This window comes from Oncorhynchus masou, chromosome 16 (assembly GCF_036934945.1).
Source record: "Oncorhynchus masou masou isolate Uvic2021 chromosome 16, UVic_Omas_1.1, whole genome shotgun sequence".
Lineage (NCBI taxonomy): Eukaryota > Metazoa > Chordata > Actinopteri > Salmoniformes > Salmonidae > Oncorhynchus > Oncorhynchus masou.
The window spans coordinates 6382316-6399934 of NC_088227.1; the positions used below are offsets into that span (position 1 = coordinate 6382316).

The following is a 17619-nucleotide window of genomic DNA, read 5'->3' on the forward strand; positions in this document are numbered from 1 at the left end:
ATTTACCCGTAGTATGTACTGTCTATGCACACTAGGTAAGACCTGGGCGGACCACCCCCTGTAATTTGGTTAGTGAGCCAGGTGGTGCTAGTTAGGTAAGTTGTGGGTAGGTAGGAGAGGGGGCTCTTCATCTTTTACTTTTGTTGCTTTGCACCAGTCCAGCCCCTTTTCCCCAAAGTACCGTGTGCAAAGGAATGAATTCCCTGTTAAAGGTAACATTCCCTGCCTCTGTCATTCTTACCCGCACCTACAGTCACATACCTCTTTCACTCCAAGGGGAGTTGAGTGTAGCAGGGTGTTGCGTTCCCCCCTCCAAGAGGCTTGCGTAACAGGGAGCATTGCTGCACAGCTATTTTCAAATCTCTCCTGGGATGTTCGATTGGGCTCTGGCTAGGCCACTCAAGGACATTCAGAGACTTATCTCGAAGCCACTCCTGCGTTGTCTCGGCTGTGTGTTTAGGGTCGTTGTCCTGTTGGAAGGTGAACCTTCGCCCTAGTCTGAGGTCCTGAGCGCTCTGGAGGTGTTCATCAAGGATCTCTCTGTACTTTGCTCAGTTCATGTTTCCCTCGATCCTGACTACAATGGTTGCTCAATGAAAAGTGTTGTGATTATACTGCTGGACTTAGAGGTAATTTGTGGTTTAGTACAGTACCCTGCATCACTGCTTCATTTCTCCAGACCAGCACAAGGGGGAGTTAGAGCACTGATTTATGATTTTGGGTCCCAATATATAAGCCAAGTAGATATAAGCCAAGTAGAAATGATGAGAAAATTGAATGATGAGGATGAAGGTGGTGATTGAATTTAGAACAATACTGTAAGAATTGCTATTCCTCTGTCCTGCACGCGCACACCCTGTTTGTTTCTACTCGTCGGTAATACTTACGAAAAATGTTGTTAAACTAAGGTTTTTATTATATTCCATGATATTCTTAAAATATATGTGTTGACTGAATATAAGTGATGTCTGCTAAATAATCAAGTTGATGGCACCGTCATATAGCCTCGGCACCTACATAAAGCTGAGTGACTCAGTCATATAGCCTCGGCACCTACATAAAGCTGAGTGACTCAGTCATATAGCCTCGGCACCTACATAAAGCTGAGTGACTCAGTCATATAGCCTCGGCACCTACATCAAGCTGAGTGACTCAGTCATATAACCTCAGCACCTACATCAAGCTGAGTGACTCAGTCATATAGCCTCGGCACCAACATAAAGCTGAGTGACTCAGTCATATAGCCTCGGCACCTACATAAAGCTGAGTGACTCAGTCATATAGCCTCGGCACCTACATAAAGCTGAGTGACTCAGTCATATAGCCTCGGCACCTACATCAAGCTGAGTGACTCAGTCATATAGCCTCGGCACCTACATAAAGCTGAGTGACTCAATCATATAGCCTCGGCACCTACATCAAGCTGAGTGACTCAGTCATATAGCCTCGGCACCAACATAAAGCTGAGTGACTCAGTCATATAGCCTCGGCACCTACATCAAGCTGAGTGACTCAGTCATATAGCCTCACCTACATCATGCTGAGTGACTCAGTCATATAGCCTCGGCACCTACATAAAGCTGAGTGACTCAGTCATATAGCATCGGCACCAACATAAAGCTGAGTGACTCAGTCATATAGCCTCGGCACCAACATAAAGCTGAGTGACTCAGTCATATAGCCTCGGCACCTACATAAAGCTGAGTGACTCAGTCATATAGCCTCGGCACCTACATAAAGCTGAGTGACTCACTCATATAGCCTCGGCACCTACATAAAGCTGAGTGACTCACTCATTCATGGCTTTGGATCAAAGTAAATAAGCACCAACATTCTAACTGTTAGTCTTTAATAATAAAGAAACGATCTGGTTGTCCTGGCCTGGACACCATGTACAGTATTATAATAGCCCATTATGGGCTATTAGCAGGACAATATACGCTTACCAACACCTTTCTGTAGTTTGATACTTTGTGCTTCAGATCCTATAAATCCAAGGCAATTGATCAACGTTAAAAACTTTGTGGATGGGGCCTCCCGAGTGTCGCAGCTGTATAAGACACTGCATCTCAGTGCAAACTGCGTTGCTACAGGTGCTAGTTCGATGCCAGATGCGAATGGGAGACCTATGAGGCCTTTTGTTGGTTTTTCTCCCTCTAAAAACACAAAGAAATCATTCTAAATAACAAACTGGCTTTATTTACAAATTGGTAAGAATGTCTCACCTCATGTTCAACAATGGCCTTTTTCTCGCTCACTCTAAGTTATTTGAAAATGAAATAATTTCCAAAATATAGTTTTTTTTAAACAAATTGATTATTATTAATTAATTTAGAATGATATAAAAGCCAATTAGATATTTTCACAGATCAGATTTGCCCTAATGAAATCTGCCCCTTAGATATTAATTTAGAATACTCCAATCCTCTAAATGTAATTATTGTTGGAGAGTCACGTCATTGAAAAAAATATGTTTTCGATATACTGGTGGCCTACCATAGGGGACATGAGTCTCACTAGTGTTGAGTAATGTGGTGTAGGTCTTATTTATTTAAAGAGCATATTGAAGTTAGAAGGAACACGATTTGAAGCAATAGTCTACAACTATTTTATCACCGTTTCACCCTGCTCTGAGACCAGCATTGGGACTGATCTTGATAAATCAATACATTTTTACTTTCACTTTCTCCATTGGGGCATTGGTTAGACTACAATTAGGGTGTGGAAATGTTATGCTCGTTGTACAGTAGCCTACTCCCGACTGTCACTTTGTACTGTCTCAGAGCTCTATGGACAATTCCTTTGAACTCATGGCTTGGTTTTTGCTCTGACATGCACTGTCAACTGGTGGGACCTTATATAGACAGGTGTGTGCCTTTCCAAATCATGTCCAATCAATTGAATTTACCACAGTTGGACTCCAAGTTGTAGAAACATCTCAATGATGATCAATGGAAACAGGATGCACCTGAGCTCTTATGTAAATAAGGTATTTCTGTTTTTAATTTTCATACATTTGCTATTTCTTAATACCTGTTTTTGCTTTGTCATTATGGGGTATTGTGTGTAGATTGATGAGGGAAAATTCTAATTTAATCAATTTTAGAATAAGGCTGTAATGTAAAAAAATAGGGGTCTGAATACGTATGTATATATGTATATATATATACACTACAATTCAAAAGTTTGGGGTCACTTAAAAATGTCCTTGTTTTTGAAAGAAAAGCTAATTGATCAGAAATACAGTGTAGACATTGTTCGTGTTGTAAATGACGATTGTAGCTGGAAATGGCAGATTTTTTATGGAATATCTACATATGCATACAGAGGCCCATTATCAGCAACCATCACTCCTGTGTTCCAATGGCACGTTCTGTTAGATAATCCAAGTTTATCATTTTGAAAGGCTAATTGGTCATTAGAAAACCCTTTTGCAATTATGTTAGCACAGCTGAAAACTGTTGTTTTGATGAAAGAAGCAATAAAACTGGCCTTCTTTTGACTAGTTGAGTATCTGGAGCATCAGTATTTGTGGGTTCGATTACAGGCTCAAAATGGATAGAAACAAAGGACCTTCTTCTGAAACTCATCAGTCTATTCTTGTTCTGAGAAATGAAGGCTATTTCATGTGAGAAATTGACAAGAAACGGAAGATCTCGTACAACGCTGTGTACTTCTTCCTTCACATAACAGCACAAACTGGCTCTAACCAGAATAGAAAGAGGAGTGGGAGGCCCCGGTGCACAACTGAGCAAGAGGACAAGTACATTAGAGTGTCTAGCTTGAGAAACAGACACCTCACAAGTCCTCAGCTGGCAGCTTCATTAAATAGTACCCGCAAAACACCAGTCTCGACGTCAACAGTCAAGAGGCAACTCCAGGATGCTGGCCTTCTAGGCAGAGTTGCAAAGAAAAAGCCATATCTCAGACTGGCCAATAAAAAGAAAAGATTAAGATGGGCAAAAGAACACAGACACTGGACAGAGGAACTCTGTCTCGAAGGCCAGCATCCTGGAGTCGCCTCTTCACTGTTGACGTTGAGACTCTGTATGCCTATGTAGATATTACATTAAAAATATGCCGTTTCCAGCTACAATAGTCATTTACAACATTAACAATGTCTACACTGTATTTCCGATCAATTTGATGTTATTTTAATGGACAAAAACAAGGTAATTTCTATGTGACCCCAATCTTTTGAACGGTTGTGTACATACTGAACAAAAATATAAACACAACAAGTGTTGGTTCCATGTTTCATGAGCTGAAGTAAAATATTCCATAAATGTTCCATATGCACAAAAACATATTTCTCTGGTGCGGAGGAGTATTTCTGTCTGTCGCCCTTTTGAGTGGAAAAACTCATTCTGATTGGCTGGCCCTGGTTCCCAAGTGGGTGGGCCTATGCCCTATGCCAGTCTTGAAATCCATAAATTAGGGCCTAATTAATTTATTTCAATTGACTGGTTTCCTTCTATGAACTGTGACTCAGTAAAATCTTTGAAATTGTTTGCACGTTGCTTTTATATTTTTGTTCAGTATATACAGTATATATATTTTTACACACATTACATCTAAATAAAGGTGCTTAGCCAAATAGAACATAACTGAGCGCATTTGTGGAGTTAGCTGATGAACGCAACTTTTTTAATGACAATTTTGAATCTATTAAAAAATAAAGTGCACTAAATGGTGCTCAAGGATTCAAGAGGAGGTGACGATTACAAGAGGGGACCATTTCATGCTTCAACAGATGCAGTAAAAAAAAACAGTGAGAGGAAGGACGTGAACTTTCAACTAAGTGATTATAGGACGCAGTTGGAAGATTGTTCAAGAAGGGGATGGGATGCTAGCCTGAGTCCAGATATGTTTGTGCTGTTCTGCCATCTCTTTATTTCTATCACTGTCACACCAAATGACAGCAATGCAGTTGGCAAGACAGCGCACACAGATCTGGGGTCAGGTTAGATGGTGTTACTTGTGCAGCCAGGTCAGTTGTTTTGGAATGACAGGTGGTCACGGTGGCATGGCTCCATAGAAGCAGGTCGTGCATGGGCGCTCCCACAATCTTGCTACGGCCAATCACCACAGCGTTCTTCCCTGCCACTGACGTGCCTATACGTGCAGACACAATTGGGGACCATTACACATTGCTCCATTTCATTCTCACACATACACATACTTGGCGATTTTCAAGTAATGATTTTTTAAATTATTACGTATATTTTTATTTTATAATGTTATATAATGTAAATATTGTCAGGTCCGGTCATACATTTATCAGTAAAGCACAAACCCGATTAAGACCCTGACAAGCATCATAAACAAGGAAAACTGCCTTAAAGCATCCAGTTTCGTGCTTATGTGCGTTTCAAGGGAAGTGTTTGTGTATCGTTCGGCTACTATACAATAATCTCCATGGCAACAATAAGAGGTGTGTGACCCTCACCTGTCTGGCTAATGAGCTTCATGCAGCCTTTAGGAGTACAAGGGATGAAACAGTCCCCCAGGTCCCCCCGAGAGAGCTTCCCCGCGTTGATACTGGTCAGCCTGAGAACACACACACACATACAAATCTATAGCATCACATTTCACATGCAATGGATGCTAAGGAATAGGTCCCCCACCCCACACTCTCGCTCTCTCTATCTCTCTATAAAACACACACACACAATCAAACAAACAATGCCGACTGTGCCAGACACAAACACTTCCATAAACTGAGAGCTTCCGGAAATGTTCTAAACTTCCAATCTGCGGAAGTTATTTTGGGGACATGGATTGATATTGGGGCCTCCTCTGACTTGTGTCATAGTTTATACGACCTGCAGAACAAATCACTACTGCCCTAAGATGTGGACAAGGAATCAATTGTACTCATCACTTGCCTAAATTGGACAAGCTCGTCTAAATTGGACCAGCTTGACTAAATTGGACCAGCTTAATTTCCAAGCTCTCCCACAGTGTGAGAAATGACTTGTACAAGTCTGCCTATACACTATCCAAACCCCTTCAAAAAGTCCACTCTGTCGCCTCCAACAAATCTTACTGATGCGCTAGCTCGATCACGTACCCTCAATATATTTGCTCTAGTTCCACACCAGTGCTTGAATCAAACGGCTGTGTACACACTAAAAAAAGATACTACACTATTTGCCCTTAGGAGGTCTGCGTCCTGAATGGCACCAAATTCCCTTTATAGTGCAATTATTTTGACCAGATGCCCAAATGGCCATGACCATAGAAGTTGGCAAGACAGCACAAATCATGGTGGCTGAAACCAGACCAAAGGGAGGCAGATTGAACTGGAAGAGACCGGAGCCTCAGGGAGTGGTTGTGGTGTGTGTGAAAGTATTTGTTTTTTCATGTGTTTGGGAGTTGTTTTGGGGGGTGAGTGGGGAGGGGGTCGTAGTGGTGGTGGTGGTGTTTGTGTGTTGGGGGGGAAACGCTTATTATTATTTTATTTAAAAAATATATTTAACCTTTATTTAACTAGGCAAGTCAGTTAAGAACACATTCTTATTTACAATGACGGCCTGTCAGCTGTAAGTGGGTTAACTGCCTTGTTCCGGGGCAGAACGACAGATTTTTACCTTGTCAGCATTATGACCAATAAACATATATTTTATATGATTACGATATTTACAGCTGACAGACTTCTCTTTTGCTCAGAAACTGAAAAACAATTAAACTAAATAGTGACTGATTTCAGCAGGTCATGTTACTCTCAAGACAGGTCAACAGCGTCCATTGTGCTGCTGAATTGCAAGTGCAGTATGACTCTCTTTTGCTCAAATTAGGTTTGTCCCTCAAATATAAATAACTATACACTATGTTAATATCTAAGTATGTCTTAAGTGTAAAAAAGTAAACGATTGATTACTTAAAAACCCTGGTGACAAACAGCTCCTCACTGCCACTATGAGCTTATTGTGAAAGGTGTGACCGTGTAAGCTAATAGTAACAGTAGCAACAGAAGTAACAGTAGGCCTACTACTCACAGTACAAACAATAGTAATAGTATGTTTCGATGTTCATATCAATAGTAGCATACAGGGGTTGGAACCGGTTCAGGGAACAGAACTGAAAACTGGAAAAGAAAGGCATCAACAAACAGGACCAGAACCCGGTACGAAAGTGATCTATACTGTTCTGGAACATAACTGTTATTTTAAAAGCATGTGAACCAGTTAATAAAGTATTTTATCCAGACATTTTCCACAAAAAAATGCAACAAAGCACCTTTGCAAAGCCCTCCCTTTTTGTCAATCAGAAAATTATTCCATCGTCTGCCTGCCAGCTGAAAATCTTGATAATATGTGTGCGTGTAGGCTACCTACCCATCCCCCTCCGAAACATAGCAGTAGCCTACTGATGTTACAAAAATGATTCAGAAGATCCGGAGAGTGATTTTTTAATTAGAGAAGAATGGATGAACCTTTCCAGTGCTAGTCAGGGATACTATAGTTATCACATGTCACATTAGATCCATTATCTACAAAAAGGTAAGAAGGGTTTTTAATTTTGGTGCCGCTCTGCACACACACGCTTGTTAGCTAGCTAGCTTCTCTGGTCCAACATTAAGCCAACTCTGAAGTTAAAATACAATCAAAGTTCCCCCTCTCGCTCTTTCTTTCAAGCAAAGCCTTCTAGTCCACCCTCTCGCTCCTTCTCCACCCGCAAAATCTCAGCTGCATCTTGCGCCTGACACTTGTCTTTCCATCATGCGTGTAAACGACTCACTGAGCTATAGCTTGTCTGCTCCATAGCACACTGCATGATTGTTGAAGTAATTTAATGTTGAGCTAAATGTAAAGAAAAGAGAAGGATTTCAGAGGTTTAAAAAGGACAGAAAGGAACTACATGAACCGGTACTTTTTTGGGGACTTCGAACATGTTCAGAACCTTATTTTGCTGGTTGAAACGGGAAAAAAATAATAATGGTTTTGTTCAGAACAAAACAACTGGAAAATGATTTAGGTTCCAACCCCTGGTAACACATGCAGGCTCCCTGTGAGAGTTGTCACTTACCCATCCACATCCTTTTCTGGGGCCACGGCATTAGTCACCTTCTCTGTGTCCATGGGGTTGATAGAGTCCAGTGGCAGCTGGACAATGAGGCCGTGGACCTCTAGGTTCTCATTGACCTCTACAATTCTACGGAGGACCTGTGCAGGCCAAGGTTTTAGAGTGGTGGTCAGGGATTGGTGAAGAAGTGCTAGTACAGAATAACAACATAGCCCTATTATTAAAATAATATCAAACTTGTTTAAAAGTTCATATGAGGAGTAATCACAATATCAAACTTGCTTGATTTTTTTATATTTCAAATGCTTTTCAAGGCCTGTATCTTTTTTGCTTAGGTAGAGGATTCAATGCCCCTCTTACGCAAATGTGCCAAATGTTGTATCCATATCTATATATTTTAGATGCTCCTTGTTCAGGCTCTTCCCACTGGTCACCAACATCAATTCAACGTCTATTCCACGTTGGTTCAACGTATCTCCATTGAAATTATGTAGAAACAACATTGATTCAACCAGTGTGTTCCAAGTAGGTTGAAATACACACACTACTCTGGCCGTATAGGGGCATGTACAATACCAGTCAAATGTTTGGCACACCTACTCATTCAAGGGTTTTTCTTTATTTTGACTATTTTCTACAACTAACAACAATTTTATAGTAACCAAAAAAGTGTTAAACAAATCAAAATATAGTTTATATTTGAGATTTTTCAAAGGAGCCACCCTTTGCCTTGATAACAGCTTTGTACACTCTTGGCATTCTCTCAACCAGCTTCAACTGGAATGCTTTTCCAAGAGTCTTGAAGGAGTTCCCACATATGCTGAGCACCGTTCCTGCTTTTCCTTCACTCTGCTTTCCAACTAATCCCAAACCATCTCAAATGGGTTGAGGTTGGGATTGTGGAGGCCAGGTCACCTGATGCAGCACTCCATCACTCTCCTTCTTGGTCAACTAGCCCTTACACAGCCTGGAGGTGTGTTGGGTCATTGTCCTGTTGAAAAACAAATGATAGTCCCACTAACAGCAAGCCAGATGGGATGGCGTATCGCTGCAGAATGATGTGGTAGCCATGCTGGTTAAGTGTGCCTTGAGTTCTAAATAAAGCACTGACAGTGTCACCAGAAAAGCACCCCCACACCATCATAATGCTTCACGGTGGGAACCGCACATGCAAAGATTATCCGTTCACCTACTCTGCATCTCTCAAAGAAACGACGGTTGGACCCAAAGATCTCACATTTGGACTCATCAGACCAAAGGACAGATTTCTAATGTCCACTGCTCATGTTTCTTGGCCCAAGCAAGTCTCTTCTTATTATTTGTGTCCTTTAGTAGTGGTTTCTTTGCAGTTATTTGACCATGAAGGCCTGATTCACTTATTTGGGCTGAAATTTCTGATTCTGGTAACTCTGATGAACTTATCCTCTGCAGCCGAGTTAACTCTGGGTCTTCCTTTCCTGTGGCGGACCTCATGAGAGCCAGTTTCATCATAGCGCTTGATGGTTTTTGCATCTGCACTTCAAGAAACTTTCAAAGTTCTTGAAATTTTCCGCATTGAATGACCTTCATGTCTTAAAGCAATGATGTACTGTCATTTCTCTTTGCTTATTTGAGCTGTTCTTTCCATAATATGGACATGGTCTTTTACCAAATAGGGCTATCTTCTGTATACCACCCCTACTTTGTCACAACTGATTAGCCAAATGCATTAAGAAGGAAATAAATTCCACAAATTAACTTTTAATAGGGATCACATGTTATTTGAAATGCATTCCATGTGACTACCTCATGAACTGGTTGTGATAATGCCAATAGTGTGCAAAGCTGTTGTCACACCAGCCTTCGCTTTGGCTCCCCCTCCTGTCCAACTCAGGCATTAGGTGTCGCCTGCCTTCTCGCTGCTGGTCGAACCTGTTGCTGGAAAACACCTTTCACTCATCAACCCTGGACTTGTCTCGTCATCATTACACACACCTGGTTCCAATCCCCACTCTATCACTGTATACATGCTCCCTCTGCCATTTGTCTTTGTCAGTCATTGCAAATGTTACTTGTTTTCCTGAAAGGAAACCTCTCCTACTATTTCCTGAATGCTAAATATTTTGCCCTTTGGGTTCTGAAGATGTATTTTTTTCACAACAGCATTTAGGTTTCTTCCCGCTTTGATCTATTTTGTTAAAATAAACTCAGTAGTACTAAACCTGCGACTGCCTCCGGCCTACTCCTCTCTACTACCACAGTGACAGCTGTCATCATGGCTACTTTGAAGAATCTCAAATATAAAATATATGTCGATTTAAAAAAAAGCTTTTTTGGTTACTACATGATTCCATTTGTGTTATTTCATAATTGTGATGTCTTCACTATTATTCTACAATATAGAAACTAGTAAAAATAAAGAAAAACCCTGTGTCCAAACTTTCATCAAAACATAACATGGATGTAGTGGCTGTACTTCTTACCTCATCCTCTGTTGCAGTCTTTGGCAGTCTCACATGGCTGGCATTGATTCCAATCTATAGAAATGGTGGCAGTGATTAGCATTCTCATTGCAAGTATACATCAAATAGCTAGCATGTGTTACTATCGACGCTCTCCTGCCACAGTGCTTACCTCAGCTGCGGCTTTTAGCTTCATGCTAATGTAGAGGTTAGAATCGTCTCTGTCACCCACCTGAAACACACACAGTCCTGTATAACTAACCTTGTGCGGACACACAATTCAGTCCCATTCAAAATCCTATTTTCCCTAACCCTAGATACTAAAATTAACCTTAGCTCCTCACCCTAACACTAATTCTAACCTTAACCCTTAAACCCCTAAAAATACTATTTGACCTTGTGGGGACAAAAATGTCCCCATGTCCCCAAATTTTGGTTTGCTTAAAACCTGTTGCGACTCTAGGGGCAGTATTTCATTTTTGGAAAAAAAAGTTCCCGTTTTAAACGGGATATTTTGTCAGGACAAGATGCTAGAATATGCATATAATTGACAGCTTTGGATAGAAAACACTCTAACATTTCCAAAACTGTAAAGATATTGTCTGTGAGTATAACAGAAATTATGTTGCAGGCGAAAGCCTGAGAAAAATCCAATCCGGAAGTGCCCCATATTTTGAAAGCGCTGCGTTCCAATGAGTCCCAATTGAGCTGTGAATGTGCTATCAACCAGTTTACACTTTCTACGTATTCCCCAAGGTGTCTACAGCATTGTGACGTAGTTTTACGCATTTATGTTGAAGAATAGCCGTAGGCGGCTACATTGCGTAAGTGGTCATCTGATGGCGCCCAGGGGGACTCTCGAATAAAATACAGAGGTAACCATTACTCCAATCGGTCCTACTGAAAAACAAATTGTCCCGACGGATATATTATCGAATAGATATTTGAAAAACAACTTGAGGATTTATTATAAACAACGTTTGCCATGTTTCTGTCGATATTATGGAGCTAATTTGGAATATTTTTAGCTGTTTTCGTGACTGCAATTTCTGACCGATTTCTCAGCCAAACGTGAAGAACAAACAGAGCTATTTCGCCTACAAAAATAATATTTTGGGAAAAATGAACTTTGGCTATCTACCTGGGAGTCTCGTGAGTGAAAACATTCGAAGTTCATCAAAGGTAAACGATTTAATTTGATTGCTTTTCTGATTTGTGAAAAGGTTGCCAGCTGCTAGCAAGGCATAATGCTATGCTAGGCTATCGATAAACTTACACAAATGCTTGTCTAGCTTTGGCTGTAAAGCATATTTTGAAAATCTGAGATGACAGGGTGATTAACAAAAGGCTAAGTTGTGTCTCAATATATTTCATTTGTGATTTTCATGAATAGGAATATTTTCTAGGGATATTTATGTCCGTTGCGTTATGCTAATTAGTGTCAGGCGATGATTACGCTCCCGCATGCGGGATGGGGAGTCAGTAGTGGTTAAAATAAGTATAGTTAAACACATCTATAGATGCACACACCAAATAGGATTTTAATAACAAAACCATACTAGAATATTCTGTATGTATATTGTTTTATCAAGTTACACAGCTTCAAATGCTAAACATGGAGCTCGAATGCTCTCCAGCTACACATCAACAACAAATAAAGAGCATGTACCATTTTCCCAAGTCTGTATATCAGCTATCCTATCACAGAGTAAGCTGAGCAAAAACTGATGAATAAGTGTAGAGATTAAATGAATTACTAAATGTATAATTAAATGCAAATGATTCATTGTAGTTGATAAAACAGAAGTTATACAAAAGAAATAGAAAACAATAATCTACTTGTGGTGTTGGGATACATGTTACTCAACAAAACAATGTTTACAATTTGAAACAAAAAAGAACACTGAAAACATTTCAATATTCACTGAGTGCACAAAACATTAGGAACACCTGCTCTTTCCATGACAGACTGTCCAGATGAATGCAAGTGAAAGCCATGATCACTTACTGATGTTTCCTGTGAAATCCAGAAGGGGTTGAAGTGGAGGAGATTAAAGAAGAATTAGAGAATTAGGAGAATTAGAGAATTAGGCGGTTAAAGAAGGATTGTTAAGCCTTGAGACAACTGAGACATGGATTGTTTATGGGCAAGACAAAATATTGAAGTGCCTTTGAACAGGGTATGGTAGGCACACCGGTTTGAGTGAGCCAAGAATTGCAACGCTGCTGCATTTTTTTTTATACTCAACAGTTTCTCATGTATATCAAGAATGGTCCACCACCCAAAGGACAACCAGCCAACTTGACATAACCGTGGGAAGCATTGGAGTCAACATGGGCCAGTATCCCTATGGAACGCTTTCGACTCCTTGTAGAGTCCATGCCCTGATGGATTGAGGCTGTTCTGAGGGCAAAAGTGGGTGCAACTCAATGTTAGGAATGTGTTGCTAAGGTTTAGTACACTCACTGTATATTCTGTTGTTTTGAATGAATTGGGCCTCTGAATATTTGAGCAAGGTTATGTAAGACTTGGAAGGGCTACAGAGGGGAAACCTCACAGTTAGAAAACAAATCAACGGTGAAGTAGCCTATCGTTATAAGGCGAGCAAAACAATCAACACATTTACCGAAAGCTCATCTGAAGAAGAAATAATTAAGAAAAGAAAAACAGCTCAAAAGAACACACTCTGGTAATGAAATAAGGAAACATACACAAAGGGGCCTTTCACACTACTGTGCAGAGTTGAGCCAAACTGAAGCAAGCTGTACTGAGCCGGCCTCATTATTAAGCCTCCACCACAGTTGCTGGAATTGTGCTGGAAAGGACAAAGTGAGGAGAAAATATCCAAGCAACACAGTTTGGGTTGGCAGGATAATGGGAAAAGGGTCAAAGACACACCTGCAACACTACCAGACCTGGCCGGAAGCCAGGGAACTGGCCCCTCATCTTGTCCAAGTCCTCTTTCAACCTTTCTCTCACCAGCCTGTGTTGAACAAGAACAAGAACAACCACATTGTAACATTAGTTACACTTTCTATGAAGCTGATATAATGCATTATAAACACACTCGTAGAATGAACAACGACATTGAAACATTGGTAACATTTTCAATGAATCCCATGCCCATAATAACTTAGAAACGCACTCATTGTCTCTACCTTCTTGCCCTTTGTCCTGTTGTCTGTGTCCATTTGTACCATGTTTTGTGCTGCTACCATGTTGTGTTGCTACCATGCTGTGTTGTCATGTGTTGCTGCCTTGCTATGTTGTTGTCTTTAGGTCTCTCTTTATGTATTGTCGTCTCTCTTGTCGTGATGCGTGTTTTGTCCTATATTTATATATATATATATTTTAGATTTTCAATCTCAGTCCCCGTCCCCACAGGAGGCCTTTGCCTTTTAGTCGACCGTCATTGTAAATAAGAATTTGTTCTTAACTGACTTGCCTCGTTAAATAAAGGTAAAATAAAAAAAATAAGAAAGAACAAACACGATATAACATTCAGCACTCCCCCGTATCAAACTCCATGACCTCCACGAGGCATCTTCACTCCAACATGCTGTGATATCACCGAGTCATAGGCTACTCACTGAGACGTCTTGTTGCCCGAGACAATTGTCGCCAGGTGGCGCCTGCCTCCTCTGCATCCTGTGGACCCTAGACGGAGGGTGAGGGCGGCGAAGGAAAGCATGGCTGACAACTGGAGAAAGATGGCTGGATGGAGAAATGAAGAGAAATAATAATGGATAGATGGTAAAGGGATTTTAACAGGCCCAGAGAACAGAAAAGGGAACTGCATCCACTACAACTACAGTGCAACATTACATCCCATTATGAACAATTGAAAACATCACAAGTGCCAGTTACAACTATAATAATAATAATAAATTACATTTGGATGTAAATCACAAAGCTCTTATAGTGCAAGTCAGAAAACTGCAAACCCATACAGCAAGCTAGAAAACTGCAAACCCATACAACAACTTGCTCAAAAGATTCTGCTATTGATTACAACCATGACTACTTGCAGAAGTTGTTAGCTGCAATGTTGCAATATCTTACAATCATGTAATAACAGATTACAACTATATTATTATACAATAATTGTATTATTATTTTTGTTATTATAAATATTTGAAAATTAAGAGACATAAAAATGACTTACCAGACTTAATGCAATGTCCAGAAGTGGATCTAGTCTCTTGAGGACCAGGTCAGCCACCAAGTGATCCACACTCCAACATAGTGGTCTAGGCAACTCCTCTTATCAGTGTGTGTGTGTGTGTGTGTGTGTGTGTGTAGCGCCCACTCTTTCTCACTCTCTGTCTCTCGTTCTCTCTCACAACTGGGGAGGCTTCCAGCAGTATCTTATCACAGTCTATGGACTTTTCCGTGGAATTCCTGCCTACTCCAGATTGAACGTGAACTAGGTACATACATTTCTCACTGCCAAGGCTATTGGGTTAGAGATAGGTTAAAACATAGGGAAAGTTGCAACTCGTAGGCTCAAACCAAAAATCCAGGGGGAATGGAGTTTGGTTAAACAGAAACCCAGAGGTTGGGAAGTGTATTGGGCCATCCCACTACTGGGTCTACTCCCAGCCAATCAGAATCCATTCTCACAAGACAGTCTGAAATGTTTTTGGCAACCAAGCTTTTTTTTCCCCCTCGTTTACTACCAAAAGTCGCTACTTTTCCACAGAGTTAAAGCAACTATCTATATCCAAGGAAGATTAACTGAGGTTTGCTTTCTCTTCCGGAAGGAGCCTGTCCATCTGCTTTCTCTGTTATTTCTCTTTCAGCCAGAACTTTCTTTCTCTTCCCCTCCTTCTTCTGCATGTCAAAGACAACAAAACAACCTCCCGCGAGAACTCAGCTTTGGACAGCGTAAGAGGAAAGGCCTGGGGCATGTTCATTGGGCACCAAACAGGAAAAAAAACTGACTGGAACAGGGAGGGACTACTGCGGCTTGTCCAGTAAGTAACACTTCATTTCACGTTCCATTGCAAAGCATTTTAAAACATTTTCCATTGTATGCACTAACGAACGCAAGCTCTGCTAACCCTGTTCTCTCTCTGTGTGTACATTGCAATAAATGAAGCAGTCTGATTTAGGTTTGTCCAGTTTCACAACATGGCATAACCAAAGCCTCAGTGTTGACCACAGTGGGTGTTAATCTCCACTACTACAATCAATACATTCAATAACCAGACCAGACCAGACTTACTGGAGTGAGTACAAAGGTCCGCTTGAGTTACTGAGAAATGGTTGCTGAAAAACAACACTATTTTCCAACGGCAATAAATCTGGAGAAACAAAACTTATCAACAGTTTGCATTTGGGTAGATGAAACCATGACTTGAAAAATAAAAAGCTCCATTAGGCATTGCCTTTAGTGAACATGTGTACTTTTCACTAAACCTATTTGACTCAGTCAGAGGAACCAAACAGAACACACTTACAAAATGGAGCCATGATGTGAATTGAGCATTGAAGCCAGAATACTTTAATTACATGTTGTTTATAAATGTGTTATCAATTATTTTAAAAGGACTTTAATTTCAATGCTTATAAATGTTCACAAACAACAATGACCGCTAATCTTCAAAAGAGACACAATTAGCCTACCTGTAAATAGTGGGTTCAATCTGCTTCTTACATATTTATATCACTTCATTGCCTATGGTTTTGCTTGGTTGGTTTGAATGCCTTTTTTCTCATGTCGTCTCCCACTCCTCCAGCTGTTTGATAGAGATAGTAGCCCTCTTTTAAGAACCATAGCGCCCTCCAGTGTTTACTTACTGAATTACAGTGGTTTTGAAAACAGTACCACCACACATGTGGACACCCTTGGTCGATTGCAAAAAACAGGCATAATTTAACGATGGTTGTCTCTTGATTTCTTAAAATGTTACTAACGGGAGATTACATTCACCTGTTAAAACACACTTGATTGAAACCAATAGATCTCTTGCTGTTTCCATGTCAAGTGATATGATACTAGACAGCTGCGTCTATGTTCTGTGCTCCCGCCTCCAATGAAAAACCAAACTATCAGGAGTATGGGAAAAATTATTCAACTTCTATAGTACTTTTCATAATACAAATTGTAAAGCGCTTCATTAGCAAACAAACCAACAATAATGCAGCTAGATAAACTAGCTAGCTGCATTAGCTAGCTAGCTGCAATATATAACTTTTTTGTCGAAGCAAACAAATTCATATAGAAATGTGTGTTATAGATCTGTCATTATCATTGAAAGCAAGTCTAAGAAGTGTTAGATCTGTACTATGTGCTCTATTTCTATGCTTTCCGTTCTTAGATTTAAAAAAAAATGGCATCTTTTATTTTCGGTTTTGTACACCAGCTTCAAACACCTGAAAATACAATATTTTTGGTTATGGAAAATATATTTCACAGAGGGTTAGATGGTACAGTGATTCTCTACTTGCTTGTTTCGTCACAATATGAAATTAAAGGAACTATTAGAATTTTATGCATAGTGCATATTTAAGTGGAAAAAAAATACTACGAAATACAGCTCTCTCTTGCTCCTCCATTTTTGAAGAAATTAATTTGTTGAAAACTGTTCAACTATTGTCTTTTTCTCTGAGTCAACTACTCACCACATTTTATGCATTGCAGTGCTAGCTAGCTGTAGCTTAGGCTTTCAGTACGAGATTAATTATCTGATCCTTTGATTGGGAGGACAACATTCATGCAGTCAATTCATGCAGCAAGAGCTGTGATAGGTTGGATGACGTCCTCCAGAAGTTGTCATAATTACTGTGGAAGGTGGTGAGAACCATGAGCCTCCTAGGTTTGTATTGAAGTCAATGTACCCAGAGGAGGACGGAAACTAGCTGTCTTCCATCAACTCTATGGTGCAACTCCAGAGAGTACTTTTGAGACTCCAGTAGACATTCATTTCAAAACAGTGTGCTTTAATTAATCAATTACTTGGTGACGTGAATATATTTAGTATATTTTATATAAAAAGTATAACTTTTTAAATGTGGTGTGGGTGCGCGTACGATGGTGACAGATGTGCGCCATAACGAGCAGCCTGGTGACCTAGGACGTGCAGCTCCAGCCACATGACGGCGTCCAAAATGACGATTACGGGGATCAGGAGCGGACCGGTCCTC

The 17619-nt window shown here is 40.4% G+C and overlaps 1 protein-coding gene across 1 annotated transcript; it reads right to left on the bottom strand.

Annotated features, from left to right (window-relative positions):
* Positions 1 to 4571: 4571 nt before the first annotated feature.
* Positions 4572 to 14679, bottom strand: LOC135557376 (C-1-tetrahydrofolate synthase, cytoplasmic-like). Its single transcript, XM_064990595.1, has 8 exons — positions 14636 to 14679; positions 14061 to 14184; positions 13369 to 13453; positions 10642 to 10701; positions 10491 to 10544; positions 8032 to 8168; positions 5450 to 5550; positions 4572 to 5115 (listed from the first exon to the last, which is right to left on the bottom strand). Exons 2-8 carry the CDS (start codon positions 14159 to 14161, stop codon positions 4907 to 4909), a joined length of 747 nt encoding a protein of 248 aa, XP_064846667.1. The 5' UTR covers positions 14162 to 14184; positions 14636 to 14679; the 3' UTR covers positions 4572 to 4906.
* Positions 14680 to 17619: the final 2940 nt, after the last annotated feature.

Excerpts from the sequence above, each read along its gene's own strand:
- LOC135557376 (XM_064990595.1), bottom strand. The coding sequence starts at position 14,161 with ATGCTTTCCTTCGCCGCCCTCACCCTCCGTCTAGGGTCCACAGGATGC. Across the intron at positions 10,545-10,641 it reads AGCTAAAAGCCGCAGCTGAG|ATTGGAATCAATGCCAGCCA; the intron begins GTAAGCACTGTG and ends CCATTTCTATAG. Across the intron at positions 8,169-10,490 it reads AGACTGCAACAGAGGATGAG|GTCCTCCGTAGAATTGTAGA; the intron begins GTAAGAAGTACA and ends TGGCCTGCACAG.